Source organism: Anguilla anguilla, chromosome 9, assembly GCF_013347855.1.
Source record: "Anguilla anguilla isolate fAngAng1 chromosome 9, fAngAng1.pri, whole genome shotgun sequence".
NCBI lineage: Eukaryota > Metazoa > Chordata > Actinopteri > Anguilliformes > Anguillidae > Anguilla > Anguilla anguilla.
Window position 1 is genome coordinate 5,213,445 of NC_049209.1, and position 17,407 is coordinate 5,230,851.

At 41.5% G+C, this 17,407-nt stretch overlaps 1 protein-coding gene across 1 annotated transcript; it reads left to right on the forward strand.

The window, feature by feature from the left end:
* Positions 1-2,369: 2,369 nt before the first annotated feature.
* On the forward strand, positions 2,370-6,543 carry drd1b (dopamine receptor D1b). Its single transcript, XM_035432493.1, has one exon. It carries the CDS (start codon positions 3,829-3,831, stop codon positions 5,167-5,169), a length of 1,341 nt encoding a protein of 446 aa, XP_035288384.1. The 5' UTR covers positions 2,370-3,828; the 3' UTR covers positions 5,170-6,543.
* The last annotated feature ends 10,864 nt before the right edge of the window (positions 6,544-17,407 follow it).

The window sequence follows — 17,407 nt, forward strand, 5'->3', positions numbered from 1 at the left end:
GTCATGTAGGCCACACTACACTACAGTGCAATGAGCTGAGGATATGGAAGTCCATAGAGGCTTTCCAGCTGTTTAATTATTCACAGACAAGCTGGTCAGATTTATACATCTGTTGTAACTAGCCCGTTTGTCCATGAGTTGAGGGGACAAGGGCATTCTGTCCAGGGTTTGGGAAAACCCATCAGAGACCGATATGATTTCGATGTTTGAAAAAAATGCTAATGCTTCTTCAAAATGAGCAAGGAAAGTGATTTCCATCAAATATTCACTGCAACCGCAGGGATGCATTCCATAGGCAGAGTAAAGCACCTTCTGTCACAGATGTTTATGGGAAGTGGAGTCCAGAGTGTGGAGTCATCCAGGCTTAAAAATCAGAAGCTCCGGACTACAACTCCCATTAACCTCTCTGTGCAACATTTCATGATGCTCTGCCTTTTTTAATCAACCTGGGACTCTCTTGAAGGTTACCCAGGAGGGAGAGAGGGGGCACTCTGTGTGGCAGGATCGTATAATGGGTAGTGGGCGGGTTTGTAACCTAAAATTTGAAGGTTTGATTCTCAGGTGGAACACTGCCATTGTACACCTGAACAAGGTCCTTGAGTTGCTTCAGTATCTATCCAGCAGTATGAGTATGATGTAAAAATACAAAAGATGTGTCTTTAGCATTAAGCGAGTCCACCAATAATGTAATGTACTTCATTTGTGTGTTTGAGTTTATTTATTTTATTTTTTATTATATTTTACTTTATTTTATTCTAGTTATTTATTATATACTATGTTGCTATATTCTGTGATCTTTTATTATACTTATTGTGTTTTAATTGTGCTTGTAATCTCGGCTACATTGAAAATGAGGGCCTGGCCCTCAATTGTACCTCCGAGAATTTAAATAAAGGTTCTGACTGATTTGAAACCAAGCTGGGTCAAGGGTACCAGAACATCTGGATCACTAGGCCACCTAACCAAATGCATTTCAGTGGGTCAAACTGAGAAGTGGATCCACCACTGCTTTTAATCTGTACATGAACACATACTTATTGTTGGTATTCTATGCATTGTTTCTATCGATTACTGAACTGAAATATTACCTGCTCCAGAAAAACAATAATTACTGTACAATGTGAAAAGGCTGCAGATCAAGTGTACTTAAGTAGGACTGATGGCATAGCTGGATTATATTGGCTTTAGCGTGACAGCTCTTGACATTTATGATGATGAGGTGCGTTTGTGAGGATGCTAAGGAAATTATAAGTCAAGGAAAACAGAAGTGCGAGGCTTAAGACAGTGGCATGGGACTCATTCAGTCTGCATTCAGGAAACATTGATGACTACCCTTGTTTGCGAATTTAATGAGGATGCTCCTTAACTGAACATTCTAATAGTGATGTAACCATCACTACAGGTGATTTAAAGCAATTGAGTTCCAGAACACTGACATCGATTTTTTTTTTTTTTTTTTTGGGGGGGGGGGGGGGGGGGGGGGGGGCATATATATATTTTTTTAATTTCAGAAATCTTATTCTTCGAAGGGTTAGAAAAAGAAAGAACAATAGGAAAGGGATGAGCAAGTTTATGGGGAGAACCAGATCAGAGCTTAAGGTGAACGCATGGTGAAGGAGGTATTAATATGTGGAAATGGGGTGTTATTTATTGACTTCTTGAGGTCATACTGTAAATACTGTACTGCAGTCTTGCGGTATTGGTTTCTCTTCTTTGCAGTGTAGGCTACCAGCTTTGTTTGTGTTGTATCTTTTCTTTCTGCCTGCTGGTCATTGAGATTCATCCTCCACACCCACCCCGCTCCAGCCATACACACATTAACATTTGTTTTTGAAAGACGGGTCTTAATGCACTGTCGTTTGCTGCAGTCGAGGAATTGCTTTTATTTCACGGTGATTCTAAAACGTGTGAGAACAAAAACGCCCATAGGTGGCCTTGTTGAGCCAAGTTTAGCGTGTAAACCCGAAATGTACCGTCACACCATCTGACATTTCGCTTCGCTGTTTCATTCATCGCCTTCCTCGTTATGAAATGTATCGCATACATTCCCAAGTGTACTTGATTGTCCTGTAAAAAAGCTGAAAATGTCAGTTCTAATCATCAAACTATATTTTAATCAAGCTATTATTGATATACTAACTGTAATGTAGCGTGCACATCGTATAATTTTAGGTTATATATATATATATAACCTAAAATTATACGATGTGCACGCTACATTACAGTTAGTATATCAATAATAGCTTGATTAAAATATAGTTTCACGTTTCTAAATGAAAAGGCGTGTGCGTAAATTGACGGCAAATGCTTAAATCTCCTGTACTGAGTAAGCGGTATAATCCATAAACGTCAGTGTTAAACTGTGAATGAGGATGCTCGGACTATTCACGTCTCTCCAGTGCAAGTTGCAGAAGAGAGAGAGAGAGAGCGAACGACCATACAGGCGAGACCACGGGAATACAGAAAGCTTACAATTGGAAGCTTTTCTTCGTGTTACTCCTGTGGAACCGGTGATGAAAGCGTGTCGTGTTGCGTGATAGACTACCGTCAAACAGTGCAACGATGCAGTCCATAACCCTCTTGTTATTTAATTGAGGTCGAGTCATTTTTTTTTCCTCAGGGGGCAACTTATATTTTGTTCAAAGGCACGTCCCCCCCCCCCCCCCTAGATAATAAGGATGGCGGTAGAGTTCCATCTGCGACGTGTCTATACGGGTTCAGCAACTATATCCTACGGATTGACTTGTGTGTTTTGGTGGAATAACCGAGCAAATTAAAGAAAGGAAGAAAAGTATACATTTTGAACACGACACATTTGCCGAGGACGTATTTCTCAAGGACATCGATAAACAGGCAGCGGGATAATTATATAACCACAATTTTTTGGTTTTAAAAGTCGACGGTTTAACGTGGAGTGAGGAACGGATATAAGATATCTCACAACGGATTGTAGCGACTACTTTGCCCGAAGACAACTTTGAGTTCAAACTAGCAACATGCACTAACCTACTGTGAAGTAAGAATTTATTTATTTATTTATTATTATTATTATTATTATTATTATTATTATTATTATTATTATTAATGCGACGGTGAAGTTCTTATTTTATTTAGGCTGCTATTTTATAAAAAAGCGGGGAAGAATAATGTGTTGACGTTTTAATTTCCATATATCATCAGCTGCAGCAGGTATGCGCGCGTTTTCTTGGACATACCATCTGTTCCGCTAAGAATCTGATCTCGCGGACCCGCCTGGGAAGTCATTAAAACGAACAAATCAGACAAACGCGGGGGGAAAAAAAAAGAAAAAAAAAGAGAAAAAAATCAATAGACAATATCGACAGCCTTATATATAAGGCTAATGATCACTTCGTCAGTTGTGTTATTTAACGTAGCGCTTTGACAGCGGAGTGCCATTTGGGACTACTACTGGACGCGTAGCTGCTGAACCAGGGAGGAGAAAATACATAAAATAAAGACGTTTTTGCAAGCTAGGATTCTGGTTGGATTTTAGATGTTTTGGTGTTTCAAGATTTGAACGTTTTTTTTTTTTTTTTTTTAATTTCTCGATCTTTCTCTTGGAAGCTATAACCGGGCGCTTAATTTTATTAATTACAAAAAAGAGGTTTCTTTTTTTTTTTTTTTTTTTTTAAATATTGATGACATACAAACTTCTGGTAAGCTGGTAGCAATGGTAAGGAGGGCAGCGCAGCCTACAGACCCGGCGGTCCGTAGCCCCCGCGCCGAGACGCCGCTTTCCCCAAAGCTGCCGTCGCTCCGACCCAGTGGAATTATGAGGTGATTCCTGCCTCCCGCGAGCTGCAGAAGATGGATCTGAACTTGTCCACGGTCCTCGACGGCGACCTGCCGGAGAAGGACTCGTCCGCCCGGGTCCTGACCGGCTGCTTCCTGTCCCTGCTCATCCTGACGACGCTCCTGGGGAACACGCTGGTGTGTGCCGCCGTCACCCGCTTCCGCCACCTGCGCTCCAAGGTCACCAACTTCTTCGTCATCTCGCTGGCCATCTCGGACCTGCTGGTGGCCATCCTGGTGATGCCGTGGAAGGCCGCCACCGAGATCGTGGGCTTCTGGCCGTTCGGCTCCTTCTGCAACGTCTGGGTGGCGTTCGACATCATGTGCTCCACCGCGTCCATCCTCAACCTGTGCGTGATCAGCGTGGACCGCTACTGGGCCATATCGAGCCCCTTCCGGTACGAGCGGAAGATGACGCCAAAGGTGGCGTTCGTGATGATCAGCGTGGCGTGGACCCTGTCCGTCCTCATCTCCTTCATCCCCGTGCAGCTGAACTGGCACAAGGCGCAGGCGGCGGGCTTCCCGGAGCTCAACGGAACCTTCCGGGAGCCGCCGCCGCCGGACAACTGCGACTCCAGCCTCAACCGCACCTACGCCATCTCCTCGTCCCTCATCAGCTTCTACATCCCCGTGGCCATCATGATTGTCACGTACACGCGGATCTACAGGATCGCGCAGAAGCAGATCCGGCGTATCTCTGCCTTGGAGAGGGCGGCGGAGAGCGCCAAGAACCGCCACAGCAGCATGGGCAACAGCATGGAGTCGGAGAGCTCCTTCAAGATGTCCTTCAAGCGGGAGACCAAGGTCCTGAAGACCCTCTCGGTCATAATGGGGGTGTTCGTCTGCTGCTGGCTGCCCTTCTTCATCCTCAACTGCATGGTGCCCTTCTGCGAGCAGGCGCACCCCAGGGGCGCAGCCGACCTCCCCTGCGTCAGCTCCACCACCTTCGACGTCTTCGTCTGGTTCGGCTGGGCCAACTCGTCCCTCAACCCCATCATCTACGCCTTCAACGCCGACTTCCGCAAGGCCTTCTCCACGCTGCTGGGCTGCCACAGGGTGTGCTCGGGCGGCAACGCCATCGAGATCGTCAGCATCAACAACAACAACGGGGCCGCCGCCCACTCCTACCACTACGAGACCAAGGGCCACATCCCCAAGGAGAGCAACGTGGCCTACATGATCCCCCACTCCATCCTCTGCCTGGACGAGGAGCTGGAGAAGAGGGAGGAAGACTCCGCGGGGATGAAGGACCTGGAGAAGCTGTCGCCCGCCGTGTCGGGGGACTTGGACAGCGAGGCCGAGGTCTCCCTGGATAAGATCAACCCCACCACGCAGAATGGACAGCACAAGTTGTGAAGGCTGTAAGGGAGGGAAATGGCATCATGTTGCAGAAGAACACCTCACCACATTGAGCTTTGCGTCGATCCGTGCTTACATACCACAGCGTAAGAGGAAATAGATCCACAATGGACGTGCGGTGTGGAACTGCGGTATTATGACTAACTGACCTTCACTGAGGACCTTAAATTCTATGTAGTGTCCTAAACTCGACAGAAATCTACAGAATGTTACAGAGGCACTTTATACTGAATAACTCTGCAAAATGCTTTCTCCACTTGTCAAAGAAAGTAAAATGTATATGTGAATAAATATGTGAACAAATCATGAAAAAAAAATCTAATGTAACTTGAATAAACAAAACAAAAAAAAAAATGTAAATGTACATTTGCCACGTGGCAAGGAAATTAGAAGCCCATTTAACTTGGAATCAACAGAAAGTAGAAAATAAGCAAACATCTCTTGTAGGTAAGTGCTCTGTGTTCAAATATACATTTTATTTTGTATATTTTTGACCAAACATTAGGTGAATTGGTGTTGAATGTTTTGCTTTAAGGTGCAGTCTGTACTTTATTTTGTATTTATTTATAATATAATTGTACTGCAGCAAAAATTATTTTGACTGTTATTGGTAGTTCTGCTTATGGTATTGCACAAAATATGAAAAAAAAAATTTGAGTTTGACCATATGATTCATGCAATCAAACAGCATCCCTTTTCAACCATTTAAATTGTGAAAGAGTTGAAAGAAGTTTCATGTCGGTTAAAAATCAGTTAAAACTAAGATTTTACAAATCTATCGGTCTCCATGCTCTTTATTCTCAACACCAGGTTTGTGACTGTTGGTATGCAGGGTTTAACACAAAAAACATCCTCTGTTAATTGATTATTCATTATTAATTCTAACGCATAGATCTGAATATGTATGAAGGAAAACTAACTTATATAACCCAGGGACATCTGGCAAAAAGTGCCCCCTGAGCAGAACCTTCCGGAATGACACGGAAAGCTGGTTTGCCAAAAAAAAAAAAAAAAAAAACTTTATCAGAGAAAGAGGAAACAGAAAATACCTCTGTGCTTTGATAAGCTCTGGGCAGAGAAGTGGCTTTGAAAACCAACTGCTCTGAGATCGGGCTCAGTGTGACTGTGACTGTGACTGTGACTGTAGTGCATACCAAAACATTGCATTTTGCTGCATGTCAGTCATTGGATATTCATTTAATGTAAGCAAACAGCAAGCAAATATAAGCAAAAAGTAAAATATACATAGGCCCAAAAAACTAAAAAAAAACATGCAACATGTGATAAGTTCAGATTGAAATGAAAAGATATGGCAAGAGATGAAGTACTAAAAAACAAATTCATATTTGGCTGATGCGTGTGCTTAACATTTAAAAAAAAAAAAAAAAAATCTGTTGTGACTGCCACTGAAAGAAGGATTCTTATCTCAGTGAGAGAAGTCACTGCCACCTTTTGTACTAATTGCAATGATTCTCTGAACGACCAGGCCTTGAGCACTTCCTCTCGAACCTCCCACAGCGAAAGAACACTTCGCACCCGGTCCCCTTTCCTTCCCCACGAGCTCGGCTGGCCTTGTCGCCTGAACCTTAGACATCACATACAGCTGCACCCTGGCACAGAGGATGCTAACACCCCCCTTCCCTGCTGGTAATTATTATTATTAGCATTTCTATGGCATTTATGCATGAGGGAAATAATATTCCTGGAACAAAATGTCAACAATGCATAATTGAAAACGTAATAATTTTGTACGTCGTGTTCGTTTCTCCGTCCAGATTGCACTTGACACCCGGTGACCTTTTACAAAACGGCCGAAATGTGATATCTGTGGTGACGTAGGTAAAATATTATCTATAGGGAATGAAGTATTCATACATTGAGGGGCACCACGTACAGCACATTCATTTGCTGTATCCTCGGGCTAAAGTAGAATAGATTAATCTGGTGCTGCTTCAAACATCTGGTTCAGTACACATACTGCTAAGTGAATGAGGGATATTGAATGTTTCTCCTGAATTTATTTCAACAGTGGTGCATTTCACAAATAGATGTTGTTATTTTTTTATTTATTCAGAAAACAAAGGTCTCAGAAGTGAAGTGTTTTACAGCTAAAACTAAAAAGCATTCCTGTGGTCTTTTGCCATTTTTTGATATGTATGCTGCCATTGTGAGTTAGCTGCAGGTATTCAGATAAAGGCAGTTCTTTGCAAAGCTTCTATCAAAACACTTTGGTGGTTATAAAACTCCTAAAAGAAAGCAACCCTGAAAACAAAGATGGATGTTTTTGACTCTAAAATTGAGAGGTATGCTTTTAAAGAAAGTCTTCGGTGTTTCTTTGAACCAAAAGCAAATACTCAGAGAGCAGACATACTTATTCAGGTCTTATTTTCCATCACTGTCTAACACCGTATCAAGCCTGGTCTTGAAAATCCCCAGAGTTCCATCTTCTGTCACAGGTTCTGTGTTCCATCACTAGGTTTCCATCACTAAGGTGAATAATATGATTTCAGTTATAGATCCCATGAAAACTTTTGTGCATCCATGAACAGCAAAATATTCCAGAAGCTACCCGCCCTTTTCCCATTCAGTGCATATGTGCGTATGTCTCTTCCTCTTGAAAATGCACACAGACACACACAAACACACACACACACGCCCGTGCGCACACGCACACACACACACATGCCTGTGCGCACACACACAAGCACATACACACACCCAAACACTCAGGCATATGCACACACACACACACACACACACACGCATACACACACACACACACACAAACACACACACATATGCATGCCCGTGCACACACACATAAAAGCACATACACACACCCAAACACTCAGGCATACACACACACACACACACACACACACACGCACATACAATAGTAGTGGGGACACACTGTGGGATGACCTGACCTCACATTGACCTTGTGTGATGTTTCTGAGATGACCAAGTTCAATAATTTTCTACCATATCAGATTCCAGAACAGGCATTGCTATTCCAATTCCAATTCCACACAGAATAATGTGCTTTTACAGTGACCTCCAGATATCATTCTGTAAAAAAAAAAAACAAAAAAAAAAAAAAACAGATATAAACATTACACTGAAGCAATGAAGCTTCTCTAAGGTAAGCTTCAGAAGTATCTTTTTTACTTACCACCCAATGCAGGTATTGTTTCATGCGGGAGTTCTCTATTTGATGACACTGCAGAAAGACCTCCCTTGTTACTCCTTAAGTGGAACACTACAGGAGGGTAAATATGTCCATGCCATCCTGTGGTATCCGTGATGCTAGCTGTGCCTCTCTTTAGCTCTGTCTACTCTATTGCTTTTCTAACAATGCTGAGCGCAGCAAGTATGGCTAAAGGCTTTATCTTGTTGGCTGGTCATCGCATCCTAGAATTGTGTTTTAATGCCAACCGCAGTGACTATTGTATGTTTCAGTCACCCCTCTTTGCTAACACCACGTTATAAATACTAATTTAAAAAAACAGGAAGTTTGTAAAAAAATAATTTTCTGGCATGGTTTATTTTATCAGGAAAAGCTCATTACAGACAGAACTCACAGGCATCATATTTATTCATGTAGCATTTTTACATTACATTACATTACAGGCATTTGGCAGACGTTGTTATCCAGAGCGACGTACAACAAAGTGTATAACCATAACCAACCATTTAAAGTAATAACTTGAAAAAATAGTTATATAGCGTAAATTACGGCTGCAAAAGTTATCCATAAGGACCCTATTTAGTGCAAATTTTGCTATGATAATGTAGCTTTGGAGTGACATAAAGCATCTTTATGAGCTTAATAAATCAAGAGAAAATCAAGAAAAGTGTGTTGAAATCCAAGTGACGATACCTAGGTTGGTAAAATGACTATGTTGAGAAAAGGAGAAATATAACTGAGAAATGTAAAGTTAACCCTGGATAAAATTAGATGATTTTCCTACCTCTGCAATCAATATAACTTCGCTTTTTTTCCAGAAATGAACAATGTAAGTGTTGTGAAACATTCAGATGTACATATGAACACAAGTGATTGTTTTGTGTTTTGGGTCATTTTTCAATGTGCATAACATACTCTGTGTGCCGTTTTAAATGTGAATTTATTTTCACTAGAGCTGTGATAAAAAAAGATTGGGTGTGAGTGTGTGAGTGTGTGTGTGTGTGTTGGGGGGGGGGGGGGGGGGGTGGGGTGAGGTTAAAATTCCATCATCCTTGATGAAGTACATTTTAACATGACCAAGAAAATAAATTAAATTAAATTAAATGCCATTGTAATCGTTATTCCAGGAAAAAAAGTGAAAACTGTTTCTGTATTTTTGAGTCAAAGATAAGGGAAAAATGCTAATTGAAGATGGTGATTGTTACAAAGCACAAAGACCATGTTAGCTATCCCACAGAACATTTTGCATCATAAATGAACTATCATTATATTAATATGAAAATATATTAATCTCAAAAGGAATCATTTGGCAGTTATTTAATTTAAATATGGGATGAGACAGACACGTGACATATTTCTTGACAGACAGAAGCAATACCTCTGGTAATGCAGGTATGAACTCAAATATCCTCAGTTAGAGATAATACATTGTTATTTGACGCTTCTAGCTTATGAGAATAGAAATGATGAGACCATTCTAATTTTCATTGTGACAATGATCCGGTATAATTTCAAGAAATGGTTTTGTTGTGTTGTGCAATTAAATCCATCGCTATCTCTGGATATATAGCCTCACTCATGTTTGGAAAAATTCATGCACATTTAAGTTTCATTTTCATTAGAAGTTGAACTAGTTTAACTTTAATTTAAACTACATTTATCTAATGTTAAAATTTACAAGCAACCACTAGTTCTATTTACATCCTTCCCATTAATTATCTCAAAGTTCCTATCTTTCCAGAAGTTCTCCAAAAACGTCCAGCATTCAGGCAAAGCCAATGTAATTCAATACCCAGAATGCATTTCCTCTCCAACTCCCCTGGACCATGCCCCAATCAGACAAGTTACACCTGCTCTAACAGGACCTGCAATACACCACAATACTTCTTTTACTTGCTCCCTTGTGTAGTCATGTGTTAAATCCATTGGCTAGCTCCTGGCACTAGTAGACATTGAGAGAAAAATCACCAAAGAGGTTCATCGGTTGTGCTGGTGCAAGGTCAGTTGTAGAATCAGTTGTAGAATCTCCAACATATTTAGTTTTGCATCAGCAATTTTCTTTGTACATGCATTCAGTACCCTGTATATATACCTGATAATTAACATCTCCGCCATCACTGTAATTAAACTCTCGTTTCCTGGAAGGACGAGAACCTCTTGGGTCCCCCATCCACGCCCTTCAACAGCCTGTCCTCAGTTGTCTCTGAAACCCAAGTCCTCTTCCTTCGGGGCATTGGAAAATGGTTGGTAAGAATGCTATTTTTCCAGATGTAGGATCCCTATGCATTATGCATACCTTTTTCATGTGAAGTGCAGACTCCTGGCGTGTCACCAAGCTGTCTCTCTCTCTCTCTCTCACACACACACTCTCTCTCTCTCTCTGCCTCTGCTAAGGGCACTTCAGTGAGCCCGCTGCTTTACTTCTGAGCGCATAGCATCTGTGTGACTGTGTGCATGCTGTCATTCCTTTGGAATGAGCGGCGTGCTCTGTGTGATACTGCCAGGCTGTGTCCATGGGAAACTTCAGACCGAAGGGACTCTGTATCGCAAAGCAAGATTACAGGAGTGTCCAGAGTTAGAACCTGGAACCTGGAACCCAGAACCCTCACAAATCTGGAACATGGACTTGAAGTACGAAGAGCTGTTTTCCAGGTTTTACTCAGTGCAGTTATCCAACTCAGTAAGCCTGCTTCCTGGAGATCCACTGTCCTGTAGGTTTTCACTCCAACCCTAACTAAAGCGCACCTCATTCAACAGCTAGAGATCTTGTTGAGCTGCTAATTAGTAGAATCAAGTGTGCCAAATTATGGTTGGAATCAAAACCCACAGGATGGTAGATCTCCAGGAACAAAACAACAGTTTTTTACAGTAAATACGGGCATCATTACCATAATAAACAGGCAGATGTGGCAAGCCCAGGGTTCAGAAAGTAAATGTCCTGCTATGTGTTTCCTCCACCCATAAATTCAGCCAGCTGATTTCACTCATTAGTTCTACCTTCTGGCTGAAGAATTGTGCTAATTTAGCAAATCCAGGTGATTGTAACAAAATACTGGGGAGGGCTGGAATTTCAACCCTAAGCAAAAGCAATAAGAAGCCTTCAAACAACCCACAATAGTTCTGATTCTGCATTATTATTGCAGCAAGCTGTGTGAGCATTTATTTGAGCCAGCTAATCAAATAATAAAAATATGATCCGTCACTCAACCCTCTCTCCAAAAACCAGCTAGTTACTGTCTCTGATTTTTATCATCAGGTTGCCTGTCATATTTTTAACTAATTACATCCCTTTGCTGAAAGTGTCCGGAGTGCTTGTTCCTGGAGGAGGGAATGATCATCACTTTAAGAGATAAAAAAAAATATTGCATAGTTTTATTGCACAACTGCACTCCTCTGTGAGTACATTCAGCATTGACTAATCCATTCTTCAAGTTATGGGAATGCAATTTCTACAATTTTTTAGAGGAAGAGTTCAAGTTTTATTGTCCTTGGCTCAAGGTGCTTGACAAGTTGGCAGTGTGTTTACAGACAAGATGCTTTCAGATATCTCTTTGTAGAGAACAATTCACTCAAGCAAAACACCAGCCTGGGCTCAGTCCAAATTTGTTTTTTATTTTGACTTTGGAATAAACCCAGGTTTACCTTCTTTCTTTACACAAGCAGTTTTGTGCGACAATTTTGTCAAAGCAGGGCAAGCTTCTTCAGTGCTAATGCACTTGACTGTTCTGCTGTCATGTCAAGCCGGTAAAATAAGCGGCCTGGGGGCGTTTGAAGCCACATCGGCTTTGCTGTAACAGCACCATACGCCATGTCAGTCTGGAGTACCCCTGGGTGTTCTGTCCACGTTACCTGGACTACAAAAGGCATTTAATTACATCATTTATCTTGGTTGCTGTGCGTGAAATAACTCTAGGAACTGAGTGAAATCGCACTACAAATCTATTTATTTATTTATTTATTTATTTATGTGAAGGGGGTGATTGCCAAGGAGATGAAGATGTAACGAATGAAAAATGTTTAGGCAATTTTACAAAATTGTTTTTTTGTGTGTGTCATCTTTCGAAGGAGGTTAATCATCCCAAATTGTTTTAGAGTCTGCGGTCCGTGTTTGTTCCGGGTCCACTGGAGCATGTAGGTGAACGCTGGGCCTCTTTTCTCACCTTCAGTTTTTATTTTGGACGTGATAGCCTGCCTCTGACAAGTCTGTAAATTGGCCAGAAGCCTGTCTGGATCCTTAAACCGCCCTCCCCCCCCGACCCACCACCCCCACCCCCACCCCCCACAGCCTGAGCCATCAAATCTTGTGCCTGTCATTGGTAAGGGACATCACAACAACAGCAGATCCTCCTGATGCGTTTATTTTGGCTGCTGGGCGAGGCTCTCCTTCAGGTGTAAATACCCCCCATTTTGAGAGGACAGACCTATAAATTCTGCCCCGCTGTGAAACGAGCTCACACAGATGGACCCACATCAGGAGAAATCCGGAGGTGGCATTTATTTATTTATTTATTTATTTAGATTTTGATTTTTTTGCAATGCATGTGTTCTTCTCAAAGTGTAATTCCAGTGATTATAAAGAGTAAGAGCAGGAGTAAATATTTAAAATCTGTCCTCCTGGAGCTCAGCTCTCCTAAACAGAATAAAAATCTTGCCTCCTAAAAGTCTAAAGCTATATTCTGTGGTACCGTAGATATCTGGCGGATCCATGGACATCAGCAAGACGTGGCGGAAAAGGGTCTTCTAGGTTCCTGAGCAATCATAATAGGTAGAATTGCCCTTTGCACTAGATTAAGAGCACAGCTGGTGGTATGTACCTTTCCACTGACAGCCCTACTATTGAAAATCCAATGCTGTTGAACTGGCTTTCCCATCATCTATCACAAAGGTGAAAGACTCCCATTCAGAGGGCTAACAAAAACCCACCATTGTGGAAATAAATAAGTAAATAAATAGAAGCTATCAGCCTCTGGTCATTCTTATCTGCCATTTGGTGCTTCAGAGACAAATCCGTGCAGAACAATGAAACACCGTGGCCCGAAATCATGACCTTTAGGTCTTGCCTTGAGCTTTCCTTTCTTCTGTATGCTGTACAAAAAAAAAAAAACATTTTTGGAGGCATGCGAGAGGGCGGCAGGGTGGTGCAGTGTGTAGCACTGTCACCTTGCAGCAAGCTGGTGCTGAGTTTGAACTCTCTGTGGAGTTTCCGTGTTCGTCCCGTGTCCGCATGGGTCTCATCCGGGTACTCTGGTTTCCACCGCAGTCCAAAGACATGCAGGAGGGATTAATTGGAGAGTCTAAATTGTCCTTGGGATGCGTGAGTGGTGTGTGGACCCTGCGGAGGACTGATGACCTGTCAAGGGGGGGTATTCCTAATGAATGCTGGGATAGCCTCCAGGAATGGGCGGTTTAGAAAATGGATGGATGAATGGATGGACCTGTACAGCACTTTACAGTAGAGCCAAACAGAGAATGCAGAGAGCTTGAGACATAACATTACATATTCACTGACCTCAGCCACGTGCGTATGATCAGAATGTGAGTCTCTGTCACCAAGAAGAAAGTTATCAAGACAATCTCACATAGGAATCGGACAGCAGCGTAGCACAGTAGGTAAGGAACTGGGCTTGTAACCGAAAGGTCATAGGTTCGATTCCTGGATATGACACTGCCGTTGTACCCTTGAGCAAGGTACTTAACCTGAATTGCTCCAGTATATATCCACCTGTTTAAATGGATGCAATGTAAAATAAGTTGTGTAAGTCGCTCTGGATAAGATATATATATATATATATATATATAGATATTGTCTAATCTATTTCCTGTCTAAAAAGATAGTTTGCTAGCAAGCTTTCAAGCTATCGGTTGTTTTAGAAGCCAATTAACATTGTGTGCCTTGAAGCATCTGTCTGCGCTGACTCAGTTTGAACTTCCATGTGTGGCCAGAGGGGGCAGCACAACACTAGAACGCCACGCTTTGGCAGCATGATTCACTAAAATCGCCTTAAGTCATTTGTATCAAAGCAACAATTTTAGGATTCATGCGAGTCAAAACCCTGTTCTTGTGTGCCATTGTGTATTACGTGTGATTAAAACAAACAGTCAAAACACCAGAAGATTCACAAGAGGTTGGCAATCGTTCCAGGGATCCCTTTGTGGAAACTGTATTGAACATGTTTGCTTTCGAATTTCAGTGGGCACATGTAGTCTCTTCGGGGGGATGCATGGAAACTGTTTTTTCCTGAATGTCCAAAAAAACAGCATTCGGAGGTTACATTGGCAAAGATCCTTCTGGTGAAGTCAACGGAGTGATTTGTTAATGCTTTGAACACGAGCCTAGCGAGGGTTTTCATCGAAACAATTCAGAGCCCCAGCTGTATCCACTTTTGATATACAAATGTTCAAATGGATTGCATCTTGTAAATCAGGAGGAAATGTATTAGCATAACGCAACTAAAAGAATCACCGGAGTGAGGGCCCATTTTATGTGAAGTGAGATTTTCAAACATTCCAATTTTGCCTTATTATTTGTTTGATGACTTACAAGAGGCAATCCATTTGACTGCTTGTTATCGATGCACATTCAGACATTCATGCATTCAAGTCACAGTCGAGGGTTGTAATTTATCTATTTTTTATTCCATAAGGAATTTAAAAATATATTCTTTACACACAACAATTTCAATTTAAACTCAAGCAGGGGAAACATTAGCCAGGATAAAATTCAAATTGGATTGACTCCGGTCGTTCACCACGCTACTGCTTACGTTTATCTTTACAAATTCAGTTCCCCAATAAAAAATAAACAACTTTGTGAAGAAAAAATAAAATGGTAATTTACAATTGTCAATTAAATCTAGGCCTCAGTTGTACGATGAGAATACTGAGAATACTATGCCAAAAAAGGTGCGGCACTTTGAAGGTATGAGCTCGGTATTATGATGATGATGATGATGATGATGATGATTATGATGATTATTATTATCATAATTGTTATTGAAATCTTGCAGAGGAAATTTTTATGTCATACATGAGATATTAGTTTTAAAATTAAATGTGTTGTACACACATTTAATTTTTTCTTGACTGAGGAATTTACACTGCTCAATTGCAGTGATTAAAAATGGTAAGCTAATGCTATGGAAACAAGACCCATAGGATAATTTTATTCTCTATCCTCCAGTCATTACACCAAGACTGTTAAAGCAATTCAGCACAACGGTAAATCATGTGAGAGATTTTAAATACGAAAAATAAACTGACGTGTGAGTGTTCATTATACATTTGAGTTGACACCATTTAGTTAGCCCTGGGTGAGAGTGGGGGGAAAGAGAAAAATTATAGCATGTGTAATGGGGATGTCATTTACTTATAATGCAAATGTAACTGCACCTGTTACATACTGTAACTCAGCATGTACATATGATGAATGCATGCAAATAATGACATGTGGTGTAGTAATATAAATGGCATAAAAATGTTTTTTTTTTCTTTTTAATATAGAAAATCATTTTCATGGATTGAATGCTGAGGACAGACACTGAAAGCAGATAATGATTTAATGATAATGGCGCAAATCACCACAGGCGTGGACACATTTTGAAAATCGTTGCTTCAGATATTTTGACTCTGTCCTTCCCCCTGAGTACAATGCCAGTCATACTGTAGGTTATCCTCCACAATTAGACAGTAAACTCAATTACTTGAACGTTATATTAGCCATAAGGTCAAAATGCGCAATTATGAACACTGGAAAATGTCACAGCAAATGGGCAGTACAGTATAACGTTAATTAAATAAAATGAGGCCTACAAAATCCAACAGACGTGGAGTTAATGACCACATTCTATGAACCATGAAAGAAATCAACTTCATATTCACAGCAACTGGTAGTGATAAAAATTATATTTTCTGTAAATGAATTTAGCATGTGATCTAAAAGTACCCAAAGTTTCCTAACATCAGACTTAGACGTTAACGTTTCATATTCAATTCAGTACATACAAGGCATTTGTCTTTGCCTCTTTGGACCATGAGCCACCAGGACAGCTTCATTGCGCAGGGAAGCAACACCATTATTACAAAAGATATTCCCTCATTTGGTGTTTTGAAGATGGTGGTGGAGAGTGCTGTCTAACACGTCGGTCCAAAATCGCAGATAGGTGTTCAATTCGGTTGAGATCCCGGTGACTACGAAGGCCATTATCATAAGATTCACATCATTTTCATACTCATCAAACCATTCAGTGATCCCCCTGTGGATGGGGCATCGTCATCCTGGAACAGACCACTTACATCAGGAGAGACATGTTTCATCACAGGCTAAAGGTGGTAACTCACAACATCTTTGTGTTGATTTGCAGTGACCCTTCCCTCCAAGGGCACTAGTGGACCAAAAACATACCAGGAAAATGCCCCCCCCCCTTCCCCAACAGCATAACAGAGCCACCGGACTCCCTCACTGTAGGGGTCAAGCATTCAGGCCTGTACCAAACATGCACTTGCCCACTTGTCGAGAATATGGTGAAGGATGACTCATCTGACCAGCTGACTTTTTCCCACATCTCTGTAGACCAGTGTCAATGGTTTTTGCACCACTGAACTCGCAAATGTGCATTTGTCTTTGTAATGAGGGGTTCACGCACTGCAACCCTACTATTACAGTATATCCCTGTCCGTGTCACTGTCGACAGTCAGTTCTAGCGGACACAGTCTGATCACGTCCTGCGCTGGCATTCTCAGTCACATGAGGAAGAGTTGCTCTTCTGTTTTTCCTTACGTATCGCACTAATGCACGAGCGTCACGGTCGTCGAATGTGCGTTTTCGACCACAATTTCCAACCCTACTTACTGATGTCTTTCCCATAGATCTAAATGCAGATGTCACTTCAGTCATTGTTCCTATTGAAACACTGGCCAGTTGAGCAGCCTTTGTGACAGAAGCTCCTGCCATCTGTGCTGCGATAATGAACCCCCCTTCAAACTCACTTTGATCTTTTCCTCTTTTCCTCTTGATCCAAAATTGAGGTCACTTGGACCTGCTCAGCATTT